This window comes from Dipodomys ordii, unplaced genomic scaffold (assembly GCF_000151885.1).
Source record: "Dipodomys ordii isolate 6190 unplaced genomic scaffold, Dord_2.0 Scaffold13, whole genome shotgun sequence".
In the NCBI taxonomy this organism is placed as follows: Eukaryota; Metazoa; Chordata; class Mammalia; order Rodentia; family Heteromyidae; genus Dipodomys; species Dipodomys ordii.
In genome coordinates, this window is record NW_012267229.1 from 16,952,308 (window position 1) to 16,968,893 (window position 16,586).

General features: G+C 49.2%; 3 protein-coding genes across 4 annotated transcripts in view; 1 reads left to right on the top strand and 2 right to left on the bottom strand.

The window, feature by feature from the left end:
* The first annotated feature begins 3,285 nt into the window (after positions 1-3,285).
* Positions 3,286-10,484, top strand: LOC105981667 (chromosome unknown open reading frame, human C20orf24). Of its 2 annotated transcripts, XM_013010903.1 has the most exons (4): positions 3,288-3,617; positions 4,964-5,067; positions 8,509-8,638; positions 9,959-10,484. In XM_013010903.1, exons 1-4 carry the CDS (start codon positions 3,504-3,506, stop codon positions 9,998-10,000), a joined length of 390 nt encoding a protein of 129 aa, XP_012866357.1. In that variant the 5' UTR covers positions 3,288-3,503; the 3' UTR covers positions 10,001-10,484. The 2 variants fall into 2 exon arrangements, with proteins under 2 accessions (XP_012866358.1, XP_012866357.1); XM_013010904.1 differs by lacking the exon at positions 8,509-8,638 and having other exon boundaries at positions 3,286-3,617.
* Positions 3,663-7,328, bottom strand: LOC105981666. Its single transcript, XM_013010901.1, has 2 exons — positions 6,872-7,328; positions 3,663-4,188 (listed from the first exon to the last, which is right to left on the bottom strand). Exons 1-2 carry the CDS (start codon positions 7,029-7,031, stop codon positions 3,728-3,730), a joined length of 621 nt encoding a protein of 206 aa, XP_012866355.1. The 5' UTR covers positions 7,032-7,328; the 3' UTR covers positions 3,663-3,727.
* A 226-nt stretch (positions 10,485-10,710) lies between the features above and the next one.
* Sla2 (Src-like-adaptor 2) overlaps positions 10,711-16,586 on the bottom strand; it is an 18,600-nt gene continuing 12,724 nt past the window's right edge. Inside the window, exons 7-9 of the mRNA XM_013010899.1 lie at positions 13,263-13,412; positions 11,724-11,856; positions 10,711-11,376 (exon numbers count right to left, since the gene is read on the bottom strand). Coding sequence (XP_012866353.1) covers positions 11,229-11,376; positions 11,724-11,856; positions 13,263-13,412 — 431 coding nt within the window. The 3' untranslated portion in view covers positions 10,711-11,228. The remainder of the gene's footprint in view (positions 11,377-11,723; positions 11,857-13,262; positions 13,413-16,586) is intronic.

The following is a 16,586-nucleotide window of genomic DNA, read 5'->3' on the forward strand; positions in this document are numbered from 1 at the left end:
AATAAACCACCAGAAAACTGGAAGTGGTGCTGTAGCTCAAGTGGTAGAGCGCTTGCCTTGAGCTGAAGAGCTGAGCGACAGCGCCCAGGCCCAGAGTTCAAGCCCCACAACCGCCAAAAAAAAAAAAAAATCGGCCCTAGTGGTACACACCTGGAATCCAGACACTTGGCATTATAAATTGTGGAGCTGTGGAAGCTGGCTCTGGCTATGTACATGGCAACTGTCTCAAGAAAAAGAAGGAAGAGGGTCAAGTGGTAGAACTCGGCAAGGGCAAGACCTTGAATTCAAACTCCACCACCATCTTCCCAACCCACATTTACTGTACACAAATTGAAAATAAAAGGGTAAGAGCTCAGCAAACATTTGTAGGAAAACAAATGTAGGGCTGGGAATGTGGAGTGCTTGCCTTGCATGCATGAAGCCCTGGGTTTGATTCCACTGTCAGTACCGCATACACAAAAAGCCGGAAGTGGCACTGTGGTTCAAATGGTAGAGTGCTAGCCTTGAGCAAAAGAAGTTCAGGGACAGTACCCAGGCTTAGAGTTCAAGCCCCAGGACTGGCCAAAAAAAAAAAAAAAAAGTAAACCATTTAGCAAATCAGGGTGCTCTGGTAACGTTTATTGTGAGTAGCACTTACTGTGAGAATGATCAAGATTTAAGGTTAAACTACTTCACAGAAAGTGCTCTTTTGGAGGCTGGTAGAGTCCCCATAGGACTTTGGTTTTTGTAGGTGTTGGAGGCCACACTTACCCCTTAAAGCATACCTGCCTCTCCAAGTCCCATTTCTAGGTAGCTGGCAGGGAGATAGACTGCTTCAACTGGGAGGATGCCCTGTGCTCTAAGGCTGAGAGAGAGATCATGTATTCATTTGGCAGTAAAACCCAATGTTTCACAAAGTCAAATGTCCTACTTCTAAATCTTCCACTCCCAGAGCTTGACTCTTCAGTAAGTTCTTTTCTTTTTTTGGGGGGGTGGGGCAGTTGTGGGGCCTGAACTCTGGGCCTGGGCACTGTCCCTCAGCTCTTCAGCTCAAGGCTAGCGCTCTACCACTTGAGCCTCAGCCCCACTTGTGGCTTTTTTTTTTTCTTTTTGTTTATGTGGTGCTGAGGAATCGAACCCAGGGCCTCAGACATGCAAGGCAAGCGCTCTACCACTGAGCCACCTTCCCAGCCCCAGTAAGTTCTTTTCCATCTTAGACTACCCACGATGTTTATTTTAAGCATACGGATGAGCAGCCAGCTTCCCCACTTCCTAAGGAATACCTAGGGTAAAAACGGAATTATTGTGAGCCTCAAATATGTTCCAGGCAAAGGCTTACAGACTGGCTGCTTCTTGAAAATAAAGAGGAAAATTCGCATCAAGTTTCAAGCCCCTATTTAACCTCTCACTTGCTGTGTGACTTTAGCCTGCACTTCAGGATCTGAGGACAAGTCTAATTTTCCCCATTCCCAAGTAAACACAACTTAAACCTTTGAGATAGTCAGACTTCACAAAGATGGCACACAGATAATTGCTGCCTTTTTCCCTGCAGAAGTTACATGTCCAAAGATGATATAAATATAAGAGTCTCACGGACTTCCCTGCCTGGGCTGGCTTTGAACCACGATCCTCAGATCTCAGCCTCCTGAGTAGCTAGGATTACAGGCATGAGCCACCAGCACCTGGCTTAGATGATATATTAGTCAGTCATGGGGCTTGAACTCTGGGCCTGGGTGCTGTCCCTCAACTCTTCAGCTCAAGGCTAGCACTCTACCACTTGAGCCACAGCGCCACTTCAGGCTTTTTGTTTATGTGGTACTGAGGAATCAAACCCAAAGCTTCATGCATGCTAGGCACTCTACCACGGAGCCACATTCCCAGCTCAGATGATGTATTCTTATATGCAGAAATCCTCACAGAGTCCATTAAGAAACGGCTAGAGCTAGTAAATTCAACAAAGTTGCAGGATACAAAATAAAAACTTGTTTTATTTGTGAGTGCTTACAGCAAGCAACCGCAAGAATGCCATTTAAAAAAGCATCAAAAAATTTATACTAGAGTTGATCAAGATTTGTAAACTAAAATCTAAGTGGCATATATCTATAATCCCAGCACTCAAGGCCGATGCAGGAGGATCTTCTAACCCAGCCTCCTGAGCTACATACTGTGAGCGCATTCAAGATGTCAATACTCAACAAGAAGTAATGTACAGATTCATTACGGACTTAATCAAGGGCTTGGGTTAACTGAAGTGATAGAGGCACTAAGATCAAACCCTAGTATCGGGGTTGGAGTGGCGGGGAAAACCTTGTGAGAGGGGCTGGGAAGGTGGTTCAGTGGTAGAGTGCTTGCCTTGCATGCATGAGGCCCTGGGTCCGATTCCTCAGCACCACATAAGAAAAAAGCCGGAAGTGGGGCTGTGGCTCAAGTGGTAGAGCATTTGCCTTGAGCTGAAGAGCTGAGGGACAGCGCCCAGGCCCCACGACCGGACCCCCCCCAAAAAAAGAAAAAAACTTGTGAGAGAAAAATACCGGGATGATTTTCTAAGGACGCTCGCTAGGAGATTCTATTGCTTGCTTAAGCGAAGAACCACATATTGTCGTTCTGACCTTACTGTTTTAAGAGTTAGAACCGGAGGGAGCAGCGCACCGGTCCTGCCATCGGGTAAACCCACTGCCACCCCAATGTACCGCACGGCGCGGAGCGGTCTGCATCGCCGGGAGGGCTTGCCTTTTTTTTGGTCGGTCGTGAGCCTGAACTGGGCCTGGGCGCTGTTCCTCCGCTCTGCAGCTCAAGGCGAGCCCCGACCCCTTGAGCCACAGCGCCACTTCTGGCTTTTTCTACGTATCTGGTGCTGAGGAATCGAACCCAGCGCCTCAAGCGTGCAAGGCACCGTCCCAGCCCAGGACTTGCCTTCTGAATATAGTCTCGCTGTGTCGCCCAGGCTGGCCTCGATCTCCCGAGCCTCTGCCTATGTTCCCCGAGTTCTGGAGTTGCAGACGGGCCCCAACACGCCCTGAAAGGAGTCCACAGTCGTGAACAAGGTTTCGGGGACAAAGGGTAGGGGCTTAGTCTTGGGGGATCCTGGGGACCAAGGTCGAAGAGCCGAGCGGGCGACGCTCACGCGGAACCCCTGCCCTCGCCCCACGGGTGTCTACTCGCGCTCCGGCAGCCCCTAACCTTGTCCCTTCCTTCTCACCGTGCGGCGCGGTCGGCGGAAGGTTGTCGTCACTTCCGCCCCGTGGCGCGCGCTGGGGGGGGGCGGCGTGGCCGCTGATTGGCTGCGCGCGCACGTCGGCCGCAGGACGCGACTCTGCGCGGCGCCGCCCTTCCCTCAGTGGTGCCTGCTCGGCGGAGCGAGCGGAGCCGGCCGCTCGGCTGAGATCGAAAGGGGAGCCGCGTCGCAAGATCGAACTGCGGAGCCTGTCGCTGTCACCACGCAACGTGACCCGCGACCCCGCACCCCGACTCCTTTTGGCTCGGCCCGCGCGCCCCAGGCCCGGCCCGGCCGGCGCGACGGGAGGATGAGCGGCGGGCGGCGGAAGGAGGAGCCGCCTCAGCCACAGCTGGCCAACGGGGCCCTCCGCGTGTCGGTGTGGAGCAAGGCGCTGCGGAGCGACGCGGCCTGGGACGACAAGGTGCGGGGGCCCGGGGAGGGAGCGCGGGCGCAGCCGGGAGGACGGCCTCGGGCTCCGGGGGCAAGCGGCGAGGTCAGGGCTGGAGAGTTGGACGCCCGCAGTCGGGCCGTCTACCCGATCCGGAGGGAGAGCTGGACTCTCCTTCCTCCTCCCGGCACGATCTTGAGAAAGTTGGCAAATCGGAACGGTGCCAGGCTCTGTCCGGGAGCAATCAATCCCCTGACTCGCCGGCCGACCCCGAGTGGGGGCCGCGGCGCACTACCGTGCTCGCTGGCTTGTTGAACAGGAAGACTCGGTGCCTTAGTTGAGTCCAAAGATCGCCCTTTGGGGTGAGTGAGAGGAGGAAGACGTGCTGCTGCCGGATGGTGTGAGACACGGATGTGGGGCTTCGGGATGCTCTTGCTGATCCCATGCTCAGGGGCTGAGTGTGTCCACTTACCACCTCTCCTCCAGGATCTGGAAGGAACTGCCCCAAGCAGCTTCGTTCCAGGTGGCTTGAAAAGCTTCTTAGAGTTGCAGTCCTTCTTTTGTTTCTCCATAGTGCCAAAGTTGAGTTTTCCTCCAGTTCCGGCTGGGGGGGAGAGGGGGGAGGGGAAGCATTTCCTGAAGGTGCCCTTGTCCGGCCCCCAGCCCTGCCCAGCTCTTGCAAAACCTGCACTCTGTGATCTGCTGTGTCATTTCTAACTTTCCTGGCATAAGAAACCTCAGAAGCCTAACTCTTCAGTACCCTGTGAAATTTAGATTTGCTGGCACCTGCCTCCACCATTTCAGTTCTTAATCTTTTCTTTCTTCTGTGACTTGAGTAAAAATTCAGTGTATAGGAAGGTGGTACTGAATTAAGTTAAAAGCTTTTCTGGGGTTGGGAATGTGGCTTAGTGGTAGAGTGCTTGCCTAGCATGCATGCAGCCCTGAGTCTGATTCCTCAGTACCACATAAACAGAAAAATCTGGAAGTGGAGCTGTGGCTCAAGTGGTAGAGCGCTAGCCCTGAGCACTGAGAGGCTCGGGGACAGAGCCCAGGCCCTGGGTTCTTCCTTAGTCCTCTAATAAGAGTTGTTTGTGGCCAGCGGCACAATTATTATTATAGCCATTTCATTAGAAGCTACTTTGTGCAGCTTCTTAAAAAATAACGATTTCTCTATAAAGTTTTGATTTAGAGCCCCTACTCTGAAAGTAATTGTTTAAGGTATCTAAATAAATTTGTTTACTACCAGTTGAAGTGATGCAAGAAAGACGCATGGCTTTAAGGGGTAGGGGAAATAGTCCTAGGAAGTTTTTCCTTTACCCACCTATGGCTGCCCTGTGGCACTCACTTCAGATAATGTGTGCTCTCTCTCTCTTCTGCAGGATGAATTTTTAGATGTGATCTACTGGTTCCGACAGATCATTGCTGTGGTCCTGGGTGTCATTTGGGGAGTTTTGCCATTACGAGGTTTTTTGGGAATAGCAGGGTAAGTCTTAGGTAGCTCACATTTTCTTGGTTTCATTTTTGTTGTTGGGAAAGAGCTTCACTGTGTCATCCAAGCTCACTTGGAACTGGACAGTTCTTCTTTCTTTGCCTCTCAAGTTCTATTACAGGTGTAAAATACCACACTTGGCTCTTTTCCTTGGAAAAACAGGTTTTGTTTTCCCTCTGGGGAGAGGGCTGTGTGTGTATGAGGTGATGGACACAAAGATGTGGGTTCCACAGTAGCACTGCTGAGTCTGGTAGGTTGCTCTTCAGTTCATCCAACCCAGGAACATCTCAGGTCAGGCCTGGTGCCTTGCTGACGACTTAGCCAGTCTAGTCATTCTTGGCTCTAAAGTTATTTCCTGTAAGAAGCTCCTTGTTGGCAGCACACTCCAATTATGGCATAGCCTTGTTCCCCATGGAAATTTGGGACCTAGAGGAACTGACAAACCTAATAATCATCTCCCTTGTGCCTGGCACTGTACTGAATCTTGACTTTGGCAAAAACTATTTCAGGTCTTTACATTTGAAAAGCAGCCCAGAGTAGAAGGTTGGGCCTTCCATGTTTTTCTTGCTCTCTGGCAGCACAGTTGCCACCAGCTCCTGGTGACTGTATGTTAACAAGCTACTGTGCTCGTCAGATTGAGTGAGAAAGATGTGTTAGAAGTAGTTTAAGATGGCTATTGTGAAAGTGGAGGGCCCTGCTTTTTAATTTAAAAAACCAACTTTTTGGTGCCAGTCTTGGGACTTGAACTCAGGGCCTGGGCACTATACATGAGCTTCTTTTGCTCAGCTGGTGTACAACCACTTGAGCCACTGTATCACTTCTTGCTTTTTTTTTTTTGGTCGGTCATGGGGCTTGAACTGTGGGCTTGGGCACTGTCCCTGTGCTTTTCAGCTCAAGGTAAGCCCTCTACCGCTTGAGCTGCAGAGCCACTTCAGTTTTCTAATGGTTTATTGGAGGTAAGAATCTCACAGAGTTTCCTACCTGGGCTGGCTTTAAACCACAACCCTCAGATCTCAGCCTCCTGAGTAGCTAGGATTATAGGTGTGAGCCACTGGTGTCTGACTACTTCTGGCTTTTTTGGTAATTGGAAATCAGAATTTCATGGACATTCCTGCCGCAGGTGGCTTCAAATTGGGATCCTCAGATCACAGCCTCCTGAATAGTTAGGATGTGAATCAAAGCAGAGAGGAGACTGCCACAAGAAGAGAAAAACAAGCTAAAGACGAGGGTTTTTCTCATCTTCCCAAAGCCACTAGACTAGGAGAGCCCTGCACCTATCTGCTCTTTGCAAGATTCATAAAGGATTTCTCGTATGTTACCCTGTGTGGAAATCATTGTAAAGGACCAGAGTTGGTATTTCTCCTGCTGTGCCTGACAGATCCTCCTTCAGGGTGGCTATATAAACTTATATGCCAATTTTAAGTTTACCTCTGAAATGTGTGTGACTGAAAGGTAAACAGGAGTGGTGATGCAAGTAGATTGTTGAATGCAGTGTTTGGTACATCATAAATGGTTCACTGAATGCCATCACCTACAGTTAGCCTCATAAAGACATATGGCTGAGAAAATGGGAGAGGGTGTGTGGGCGTGAGCATGCCTTGGCATGGCTTGCCCGTCATGTGTGGAGCCCTTTTCCTTAACAGGGTTATTTCCAGCTCCCATCACTCATCTCTAGCCAGAGCCCCTTAGCCTGCTCCAAATCAACCTCCTGGCATTGGCTGGGTCCCAAGATTTCTGGCAGGAGATAGGCTCATTATGGCCAAACCAAGAACTGTATTTTGTGTTCTTCCTTACGCACTGTCTCTGTTAGTAGAACCATTGTACTCCCAGGGGTTTGGTGTAAAGCCTGTGGCTCCTTGTTCAGTAGTTGCCCAGTCCCTCTTCAAGCTGTATTTGCTCTCTTCTGAAACATGAGTACAGGTATAAAACCATCCATCCCCTCCCCTCTCTCCCCTCATTAACTCGCCCACACACTTACTGCTCAGTTAATACTGGTCAGCACACCCTGCTTACCAGCTTCCCCTTGGGTACATCCAACAAACACCATTGCACTACCTTACACCAGCCCATACTTCATCCATTGAGAAGGACCTCAAATAGGCTTAGCATGCGTCTACCCTTGAGCTACCTTAGTCTTTGCATTGTCCGTTTCTGCTGGTCTCAGATACATGGTTCCCTGTTAGACACAGTAAGTCTTGATGATGCCAGACGCTGGTAGCTCATGCCTGTAATCTTAGCTAGTCAGGAAGCTGAGATCTGAGGATCATGGTTCAAAGCCAGCTGAAAGTCCATAAGACTCATCTCCAGTTAACCACCAGAAAACCGGAAGTGGCGCTGTGGCTTAAATGGTAGAGTGCTTGCCTTGAGCTAAAAAGCTGAGGGACAGTGTCCAGGCCCGGAGTTCAAGCCCCAGGATGTCAACAAGAGAGGAGAGCAGGGTAGTGTTTATGCTCACTACATTTCAATTCCTGCAGCAGTTACACTATGGAGGTCAGAGCCTTTCCTGTGGTGTCTATGCCTACTGGTTTTATTTTATTTTAGATCAACATTAATTGCTTTATTATCCTGCCTTACAAATTAATTTGTAAAATTCTATTTAAATAGGTTCCTAAATAATGCCTCCTGGTTTTAATGCCACTCTTGTTGCTCTTGGCGTCTTAGTGGGTGGTGGGCTGAGGCAAGGATGCATGCTTAGTTGTACAGTAGGAACAGAGACACGCAGTAGGTATCCAGAAATGCACTCCCCCTCTTGTGCAGCCACATGCACTATTGCTTCCTCAGCTAGACCATGAAGAAGCAGAATAACATAATGTGTCCTCTGACCAACCTTTAGACAGAGCTGTGAAGGCCCATGGCCAGTATAGATAGGACTTTCTTAGGTTGCTCAGCACCCTTACCTTAATTCTGCCTTGCCCGAAGGGTACTTGAGGGATTTGTGTGTATGTTTGTGTGTGTGGCACTAAGGTTGGAACCCAGAACCCCATGCATGCTAGGCCAGCAGTCTACCAGACCCTACTTCAAGTTTTTTCATTTTGCTTTTGCTGGTTGACTAAGAATAGCTGCTCATTCACTAAATCTTGTAACTCAGCTGGATGGGTGACTTTATTGGGGACCTGGGTGTTTTTGTGTATTTCTGTATTTGTATATTCGTTTGCCTCTCCCCTCATACTCTTTAGCCTCCCCATTTTACAGATGGAAGAGCTGAGACCTATGGCAAGCAGCTGGCGCTGGGTCTCATAACAATGACATGGAACCCATCTTCTTGAGCCTGGAGCCTCTCTCCAGGTCATCCCTGACTAGCTGGGGAGTATAGGGAGTATATAGGACAGTGAGGTGGTATATATCAGTTATTTTGACAGAGCTGAGAAGTGCTGGTGGGAGCTGGGTCTTTGAAGCTTACGGTTTGTGTTTGGTATCTGTCCTCCCTTGTTCCAGATTCTGCCTGATAAATGCTGGAGTCCTGTACCTTTATTTCAGCAACTACCTACAGATTGACGAGGAAGAGTATGGCGGCACATGGGAGCTCACGAAAGAAGGGTTTATGACTTCCTTTGCCTTGTTCATGGTATGTGCAGCTAGCAGTTTAATTGCAGGTTCTGCCCATTTCATGAGATGTCAGCCGCTCAGGCAGGCCACTGGTTGACTTACACTCTGGGCTTGGGTGCCATTTTTTAAGAGGCTCTTGAGGCTGGAGGGCATCACCTATGTGTCTTGAGCTAGGTTGTCCAAAAAACATGGAATGAGATTTACAGTACAATCTCTATGTAACGTGTGAATTCTCTAGGCAGCTACATCTGATTCTCATCCTGGTGACACATTTATTCATAATAGCTAAAAAGTGCCAGCCACACAAGTCGCCATCACCTGATAGATGGATAAAGTTAATATACGTTCATCCAGCAGAATGTACTGAGAATTTCTTTAAAAGATTAGCCTTGTTACATGCCACAACATGAGTGAGCTCTGAAAATATGCTAAGTGGAAGAATCACTGCACAAAAGACCACAGGATTCCATTTATGTAAAATGTCCATAATGTGGTTTAGTGGTCACTAGTGGCTGAATAGAGGGAGGGAGGAATGGGAGCAGTTACTAATCGTGGGAACGGAGTTTTGTCCCAGAGGGATATTTGTAGGGGGGGATACTTGTAGAACTTTAGTAAAAATACTAAAATCTTCTGAATTGTACACTTTGAAAAAAGTGTAAACTTTAATGGAATTTCAAAGTTGTTTTTTAAGTTATATATTTTCCTGCGTCTAGAGTCTGGTCCAGACAAGGAAATCTTTGAGATGTGGCCCTACAGCATGTAATTTATTTTTATTTTTTGGGTCCGGTCATGGGGCCTGAACTCTGGGCCTGGGTGTTGTCCCTCAGCTCTTCAGCTCATGGCTAGCGCTCTACCACTTGAGCCACAGCACCACTTCGAGCTTTTTTCTTTTTGCTTATGTGGTGCTGAGAAATTGAACCCAGGGCCTCAGGCATGTAAGGCAAGCGCTCTACCACTGAGCCATCTTCCCAGCCCCCATACAGCATGTAATTTAAAGGAAAGTCTGAGAGGTTGCGGTGGGAAGTCTGATCAGAATCTGGTTCAGCGTGGTGGTGGTTGTATCTTCACGTTTGTTGCTAACCCTAACACCTGCTAGCCATGTAGCTTTCCTTGTTTTAGTTCCTCATCTGTACCCTGACTCATGAGGGGGAGGGAGTAGTTGGGGGCCATTTGGAAGCCAAGGCCAGCAAGCCTGAGCTGTGTCAGGGACAGCCTGATTTCAGTGAATCACCGCAAGCCTTCAGGTAGATGAAACACTCACTCCTGGGGAGTGCTCTGTATACATTCTCTCTCACCTGACATTTTCATCCATGACCTGTGCACATTGTCTCTCCTCTAGGTCATTTGGATCATCTTTTACACTGCTATCCACTATGACTGATGGTGGACAGCTTGCACCTGCCCCCTGTCCAGTCCAAAGGACCCTCATAAATCGAGCACAGAAACATGATTGTTGGGGTGTCTCTGCCACACGGAACCTGGGAGACCTGCATTTCCTGAACCGAGAGTCAGGGTTTTCTGCAAGGGTTGTGACCCAAAACTTTTTAAAGAACCATCTACCTTTGAGAAAGCATTTCTGGATTTGTCCATCATCAACCATTTCTTCTTGGATACCATCATGTACCAGCCATTTGCAGAGTGGAGCTGTTCTTTAATTTGACACACCTCTGGATCCGGATGCATCATTAAATTATCTTCCTTGGTTCTCCATCAGTTGTACAGTTTTTAAACTATCAGTGGCATTTCAAGTCTTCTGAAAACAGATGGCAGTATGTGCGGGTTGTAGCACAGTACAAGCAACATCTAGTAACAGCTTTCTTGTAGAATGTTTCCAGATGCTTGAATAAACAAGTCTTTAACTGCGACCCTGCTGACCATGCCTGGTGAAGCCTTTCTCTGCTGTGGCCTCAGAATCTGTAGACACCTTGGGGTGGTTCCTCCCACCCCTTTCTTCTTCCCTTCCTCCTTAGCAGCTGCAGCCAGGCCTTGTGGACATTAGGGATACTGGGCTCTAGCTTTGGTCTTGGCATTATATGAAAAGGGTTTGCTACCTTCTGACACCCATGCCAAGCACTGAGAAAGGGAACTGGCTCAAAAGTTGTCATTTTGTATTTGGCCACAAGATGGCAAAACTAGAGTAGTTGGGAGAGGTTAGCCAGGGCCGAAGGATAGGCCGCTGTGAGAAACATGAGCTGAGGGCTGAGGCTGGCCGGAGAAGGCTGCTGTAGGGAGCCATCAGCCGCTCTGATCGATCGCCTTTCTCTTCTGAGACTTGTAGTTTTTGAAAATGATCTTTTTTTCCCCTTGATGCTATTGGTGGTTTCTACCATATAATATGGCAGTGGGCATACAGGATAGGATGTAGGATGGGATTCGGGAGACCAGGATTGAGGTGATGTCCCAATGGCAAATGGATTAGGTCAGACCCTAGACATTTATTCTCTGGAGCCCTGGCTTTGAACTAGAGGTCACAGGCAGGGTCAAGGCTGGAGAGAAGGGGAGTGATTTCTTAGCACCAATAGAGGAAGTAGCAAAAGTTCAAGTGGAGTCCTGGATGCAGCTGTGTCCTAGCCCTCTGCTCACCGTGCACAACATCGCCTCGGTGGTGCTCAGTCCTTTCCGCCTCTGATCTTGACCTTGGCATCATCCAAGGAAATGTCCTCAGACAGACGGATATAGGAGCTGAGGGACTCCCGGAGCCCCTCGCTGAGAAGAGGCACCTCCCCTGAGGCAGGAGCTTCCAGGAACAGGAAGGAGCTGAGGACAAGGAAGAATCCGGGTGAGGGTGCCCTCTCTGTGCTCCCCATGCACTTCACGCCTGCTGATAACTAAAAGGCTCTCCTCCCTGACAGATCAAATGCCCATCTTCACCTCCTCATTCAGCCCCTCATTCCTCTGCCCCCATCCCCCAGCTTTCTTCCCACCCTAGTTGCGGGGCGGGGGAAGGGGAGGGTCTGTATCTGACTACACTGAATTCACAGCTGAATTCACTAAATTCATGTAGAGCCTGCAGTGGCCTGAGTGCTCCCAGATACCCTCCGCGCCACAGACCTACTCAGTTCTTCAGTACTGCTCTGCCTTCGCATCCCCACAGCTTTCCTCACCTGTCCAACTCTTTCCAGTTGAGCATTGTTCTCTGCACAGTCACAGGTCGGGGCATGTCTTTGCCAGGGAGTAGGCCAGACTTCTGCAGGACACAGGGCTCTTTGAGGAGGCAGCAGATGTCATCCGCCAGCTCTAGGAAAGAGATTCAGCCCCTTGCCATTGCTGACACTAGCCCTGTGCCTTCCTGTGTCTTCAGGACCCCTGGTCCTGGCACCTTTCCATACAAGAGTGAGACCCAAGCTGTTCTCAAGGAGGCTGAGAGCAATCAGGTGGTTGGGATTGTTCTGGGAGACAAAGTTCACTATTCAGTTGTGGGGCCTGAACTCTGGGCCTGGGCGCTGTCCCTCAGCTCTACAGCTCAAAGCTAGTATTCTACCACATGAGCCACAGCGCCACTTGTGTGACTTAATTGGACATGAGTCTCATGGACTTTTGTGCCTGCGCTAGCTTCAAATTGAGATCCTCAGATCTATTTCCTGAGTAGCTAGGATTACAGCCACCAGCGCCAGCTCATTGTGAACTTTGTGTTTTATTTACGGCAGTATTGGGATTTGAACTCAATCTTCTTTTTTGGGTGGGTGGGGGCGGTCCATCGTGGGGCTTGAACTCGGCCTGAGCACTGTCCCTCAGCTCAAGGCTAGCACTCTATTAATTGAGCCACAGTGCCACTTAGGGCTTTGTGGTGGTTTATTGGAGATAAAGAGTCTCATGGACTTTCCTGCCTAGGCTGGCTTTGAATTGCAATCCTCATATCTCAGACTCCTGAGTAGCTAGGATTAGAGGAGTGAGCCACCGGCGCCCAGCTGAATTCAGAATCTTACACTTGCCATGCAGGCCCTTTATCTCTGAACCATACTTCCAGTTTTTTGTTTTGGTGCTGGTTATTTTTGAGATAAGATCTCTCTTCCTGCCTTGGTGTATACCTGGATCACAGTCTGCCTATTTTTGGCTCTCTGTCATAGCTGCGAAATGATGGGTGTGCACAACTTTGCCCAGCTCAGTTGAGAAGTGGGGAGGGTGTCCTCATGAACTTTTCTGCCTCAGCTGGCCTCAAACCACAATCCACCCAATCTCTGCTTCCCAAGTAGTTAATCTAGAGGTGTGAATGACCTGTGCCCAGCGGATTGAATTTGGGGTTCTTATTTCTAATTAGGAAAGTGAGGAAGAAAAAGAAGCCAAGAAATTCTCAGTGTTTTTGTGGAGCCTTGTCTGGCAGAAGCTTCTGCTCCCATTTCCCAAGAGAAGTTTCCCCTCTCACCCTGACGCTGAGCCTTGGTTATGGGCCAGGCAGCAGCTCAGCTGAGCTCTTGAGCGTGAAACTGCCTGCTGCTGGGCAAAGCCTCCCTGGTGAGCGCAGTAGTGGCTGTGCTCATGCCCCCCCGGGGCGGGGTCTCCACCTGGGTCTCAGCACAGGGATGACATGAGGACAAAGCAGGCTCCTCTTCAGTCTGTCTAAATAGCGTGCCAGCAGGTGAAGAGCATGATAGTATACCTTTAGCCCCCTTTCCGTTTTCTATGGAGGCAAAAGAAAATCATACCTGAATAATGGTCCACCAGGGCCTGGAGCGAGGGGAAGGTGAGGCGTGGTGAGATATACAGCCAGCCATTGTCAAGATGCTGGATCCTATAGTGTTTGATCCGGTCCCACGAGGCAGGGCGGCTGAGTCGGACTGACAGGGAGTAACAGCCTAAGGAAGAAGACATCCACAGGTGTTTGGAGGTCTGCTAGGAGTCCTCCCCCTCCCCACCCCCACCCCGCCACGCCCCACACCCAAGTTGGAGGTGTGGGGGGCAGGGCAAGACAAAAACCTGAGCTTGTGGCTACAAGAGGCATGTTCGTGATAGGGTATTGGGAGGGAAACGTCACTGCACAAAGCCCTTGGCTGGTTGGCACAGTGTGAGCCTTAAACATCGGCTCCTCACCTAACACTTAGGTGGCACAAGTGTTAGAATGTGAAAACGTGCCAACTGGCGGGGGACAAGTGGAGAAGTGACTGTGAGGCACTTCAGAAATTTCGCGTAGCATGAATGGTTAACATGCTGCTACCTCGGAGCCACAAGAATGTCAACAGCACCAGGTGCTAGTGACTCATGCCTGTATTCCTGGCTACTCAGGAGGCTGAGATCTGAGGATTGCGATTTGAAGCCAGCCCAGGCAGGAAAGTCTGTGAGAATCTTGTTTTTTTTTGCCAATCCTGGAGTTTGAACTCTGGGCCTGGGCACTGTCCCTGAGCTTCTTTTGCTCAAGGCTAGCACTCTACCACTTGAGCCACAGCGCCACTTCTGGCTTTTTCTGTGTATGTGGTACTGAGGAATCCAACCCATGCATGCTAGGCAAGCGCTCTGCCACTAGGCCACATTCTTAGCCCATCTGTGAGACTTACCTCCAACAAACTACTCAGAAAAAGCTGGAGCCGGTTGCTGGTGGCTCACACCTGAAATCCTAGCTACTCAGAAGGCTGAGATCTGAGGATTGCGGTTCAAAGCCAGCCCCGTGAGACTCTTCAATTAACTACCAGAAAACTGGAAGTGGTGCTGTGGCTCAAATGGTAGTGCACTCACCTTGAGCTGAAGAGGCTCAGGGACAGCGCCCAGGCCCTGATTTCAAGCCCCAGTATGGGGGCGGAGGTGGTGGTGGTGGAAGTTCACAGCAACATTCTTTGCACAGCCCCTTCGTGTTCAGTAGAATAAGGGGTTACACATGCCCAGTGTGTGCGAGGCTCTGGGTTCCACCCCCAGTACCTCGTACACTCAAAAAAGTGTGATAGATTATAGAATATAATACTCTATGATAGGCAGCAAAAATTAATAACCATTACCCATATAAACATGTCTTTAATGAGCAGAGCCAGGTGCCAGTGGCTCAGGTCTGTAATCCTAGCTACTCAGGAGGCTGAGATTGAGTATCATGGTTCAAAGCCAGCCCAGGCAGGAAAGTCCATGAGACTCTTATATCCAATAAACTACTAGAAAACCAGAAGTGGCACTGTGGCTCAAGTGGTAGAGCACTTACCTTGAGCTGAACTGCTGAGAGACAGCGCCCAGGGCCAGAGTTCAAGCCCCACGACCGACAATAATTAATTAATTAATAAAATGAGCAGAAATAGAACTTACATTCAGCATTTTATTTAAGGGTCAAAGACAGCCAGGACTACATATGTCATACACAGCTTGTTCTGGTTAGGTGGAAAGCACACGGGGACTTGAATGGGCTTGCTGTAGAACAGTTATGCAAACTGGCTCAGGAGAGTGGGGTTATCAAACTCATCCCTCTTCAACCTTACCCGATGCACTAAAGACACAAGCAGGTGACAGAGTTTTTCCAGTTTGGCTTTTTTTTGGGGGGGGCGGTCTGGTTGTGGGGCCTGAACTCTGGGCCTGGGCACTGTCCCTCAAGGCTAACGCTCTACCATTTGAACCACAGCGCCACTTCCGGCTTTTTTCTTTTTGCTTATGTGGTGCTGAGGAATCGAACCCAGGGCCTCATACATGCAAGGTAAGCGCCCTACCACTGAGCCACCTTCCCAGCCCCATGGCTTTTTTAATTTTCTAAATCAACTTTATAATTTCTTGAAATTGAATGCTGGCTTCCTGCATGCTAGACATATATTCTACCACAAACCACATCCTAGCCCCTGAGGCATAATTTCCATATGCACACAAAGTACCTGGTTTGATGGGACTCACCAAAAAATTCATCTTAGAAAATCAAAAATAACCAGCTAGAAGGAGAAAGTGCACAGTCAAGAGAAAGGACGGTGTGTGCAATATACCATCTCCAGGCGCAGTCTTTGGCAGCTGAGGCTGCATATGAGAACACTATGTAAAGGCAAGCTGGATTTATTTCATTTTGTATGTGGTGTATCAGGGATGGACCCAGGGCCTGGCACATGCTCTACCATAGAGCTGTGTCTGCGTTCTGATTAGATTTTTAAGCCAAATGGAAAGAGGATGCTGAGTAAAATAGTCATCTATATACTATCATGATGTAATGGTGTACTTTGCTATTGTGTCTGTATGTGTGTCACGCACGTGTGAGCACATACCAATCAATATTGGAGCTTGAATTCAGGACCTTGTGCTCTTGCTCAGCTTTTTTCAAGCTCTACTACTTGAGCCCTGCCTTCAGTTCCAGCTTCTTTCTGGTTGACTCTTTTGCTCATGCAATGAAAGGCAGCAATATTTATGGAAGAAGGGGTGTCTTTGGGAATAATTGGATCTTGAGGGCTCTGATCTTACCAATGGATGTATCTATCCACTTAAGGACTCAGCTTAATAGGCTTTGGGGGGAGGGGAGGATTTTTTTTTTTTTGCCAGTCATGGGGCTTGAACTCTGGGCCTCAGCACTGCCCCTCAGCTCTTCAGCTCAAGCCTAGCACTCTACCACTTGAGCCACAGAACCACTTCTGGCTTTTTCTGCTTATGTGGTGCTAAGGAATCAAACCCAGGGCCTCATGCATGCAAGGCAAGCACTCTTACCACTGAGCCACCTTCCCAGCCATGAGGATCTTTGTTATAAAGACAAACTCATTGCTTTCTGACTCCCTTGAGGTAAGCAGCGTTTTTCCACTACCTGCTTTCACCATGACATGCCGCCTTTCCACAGGCTTGAAAGCAATCATGCCAAGTGACCACAGACTGAAACTTGGGATACTTTAGAGCCAAAATAAATCTTTCTCACAGCCGGGCGCTGGTGGCTCACGCCTGTAATCGTAGCTACTCAGGAGGCTGAGATCTGAGAATCTCGGTTCAAAGCCAGCCCAGGCAGGAAAGACTGTGAGACTCCTATCTCCAATAAACCACCAGAAAACCGGAAGTGGTGCTGTAGCTCAAGTGGTAGAGCGCTCGCCTTGAGCTGAAGA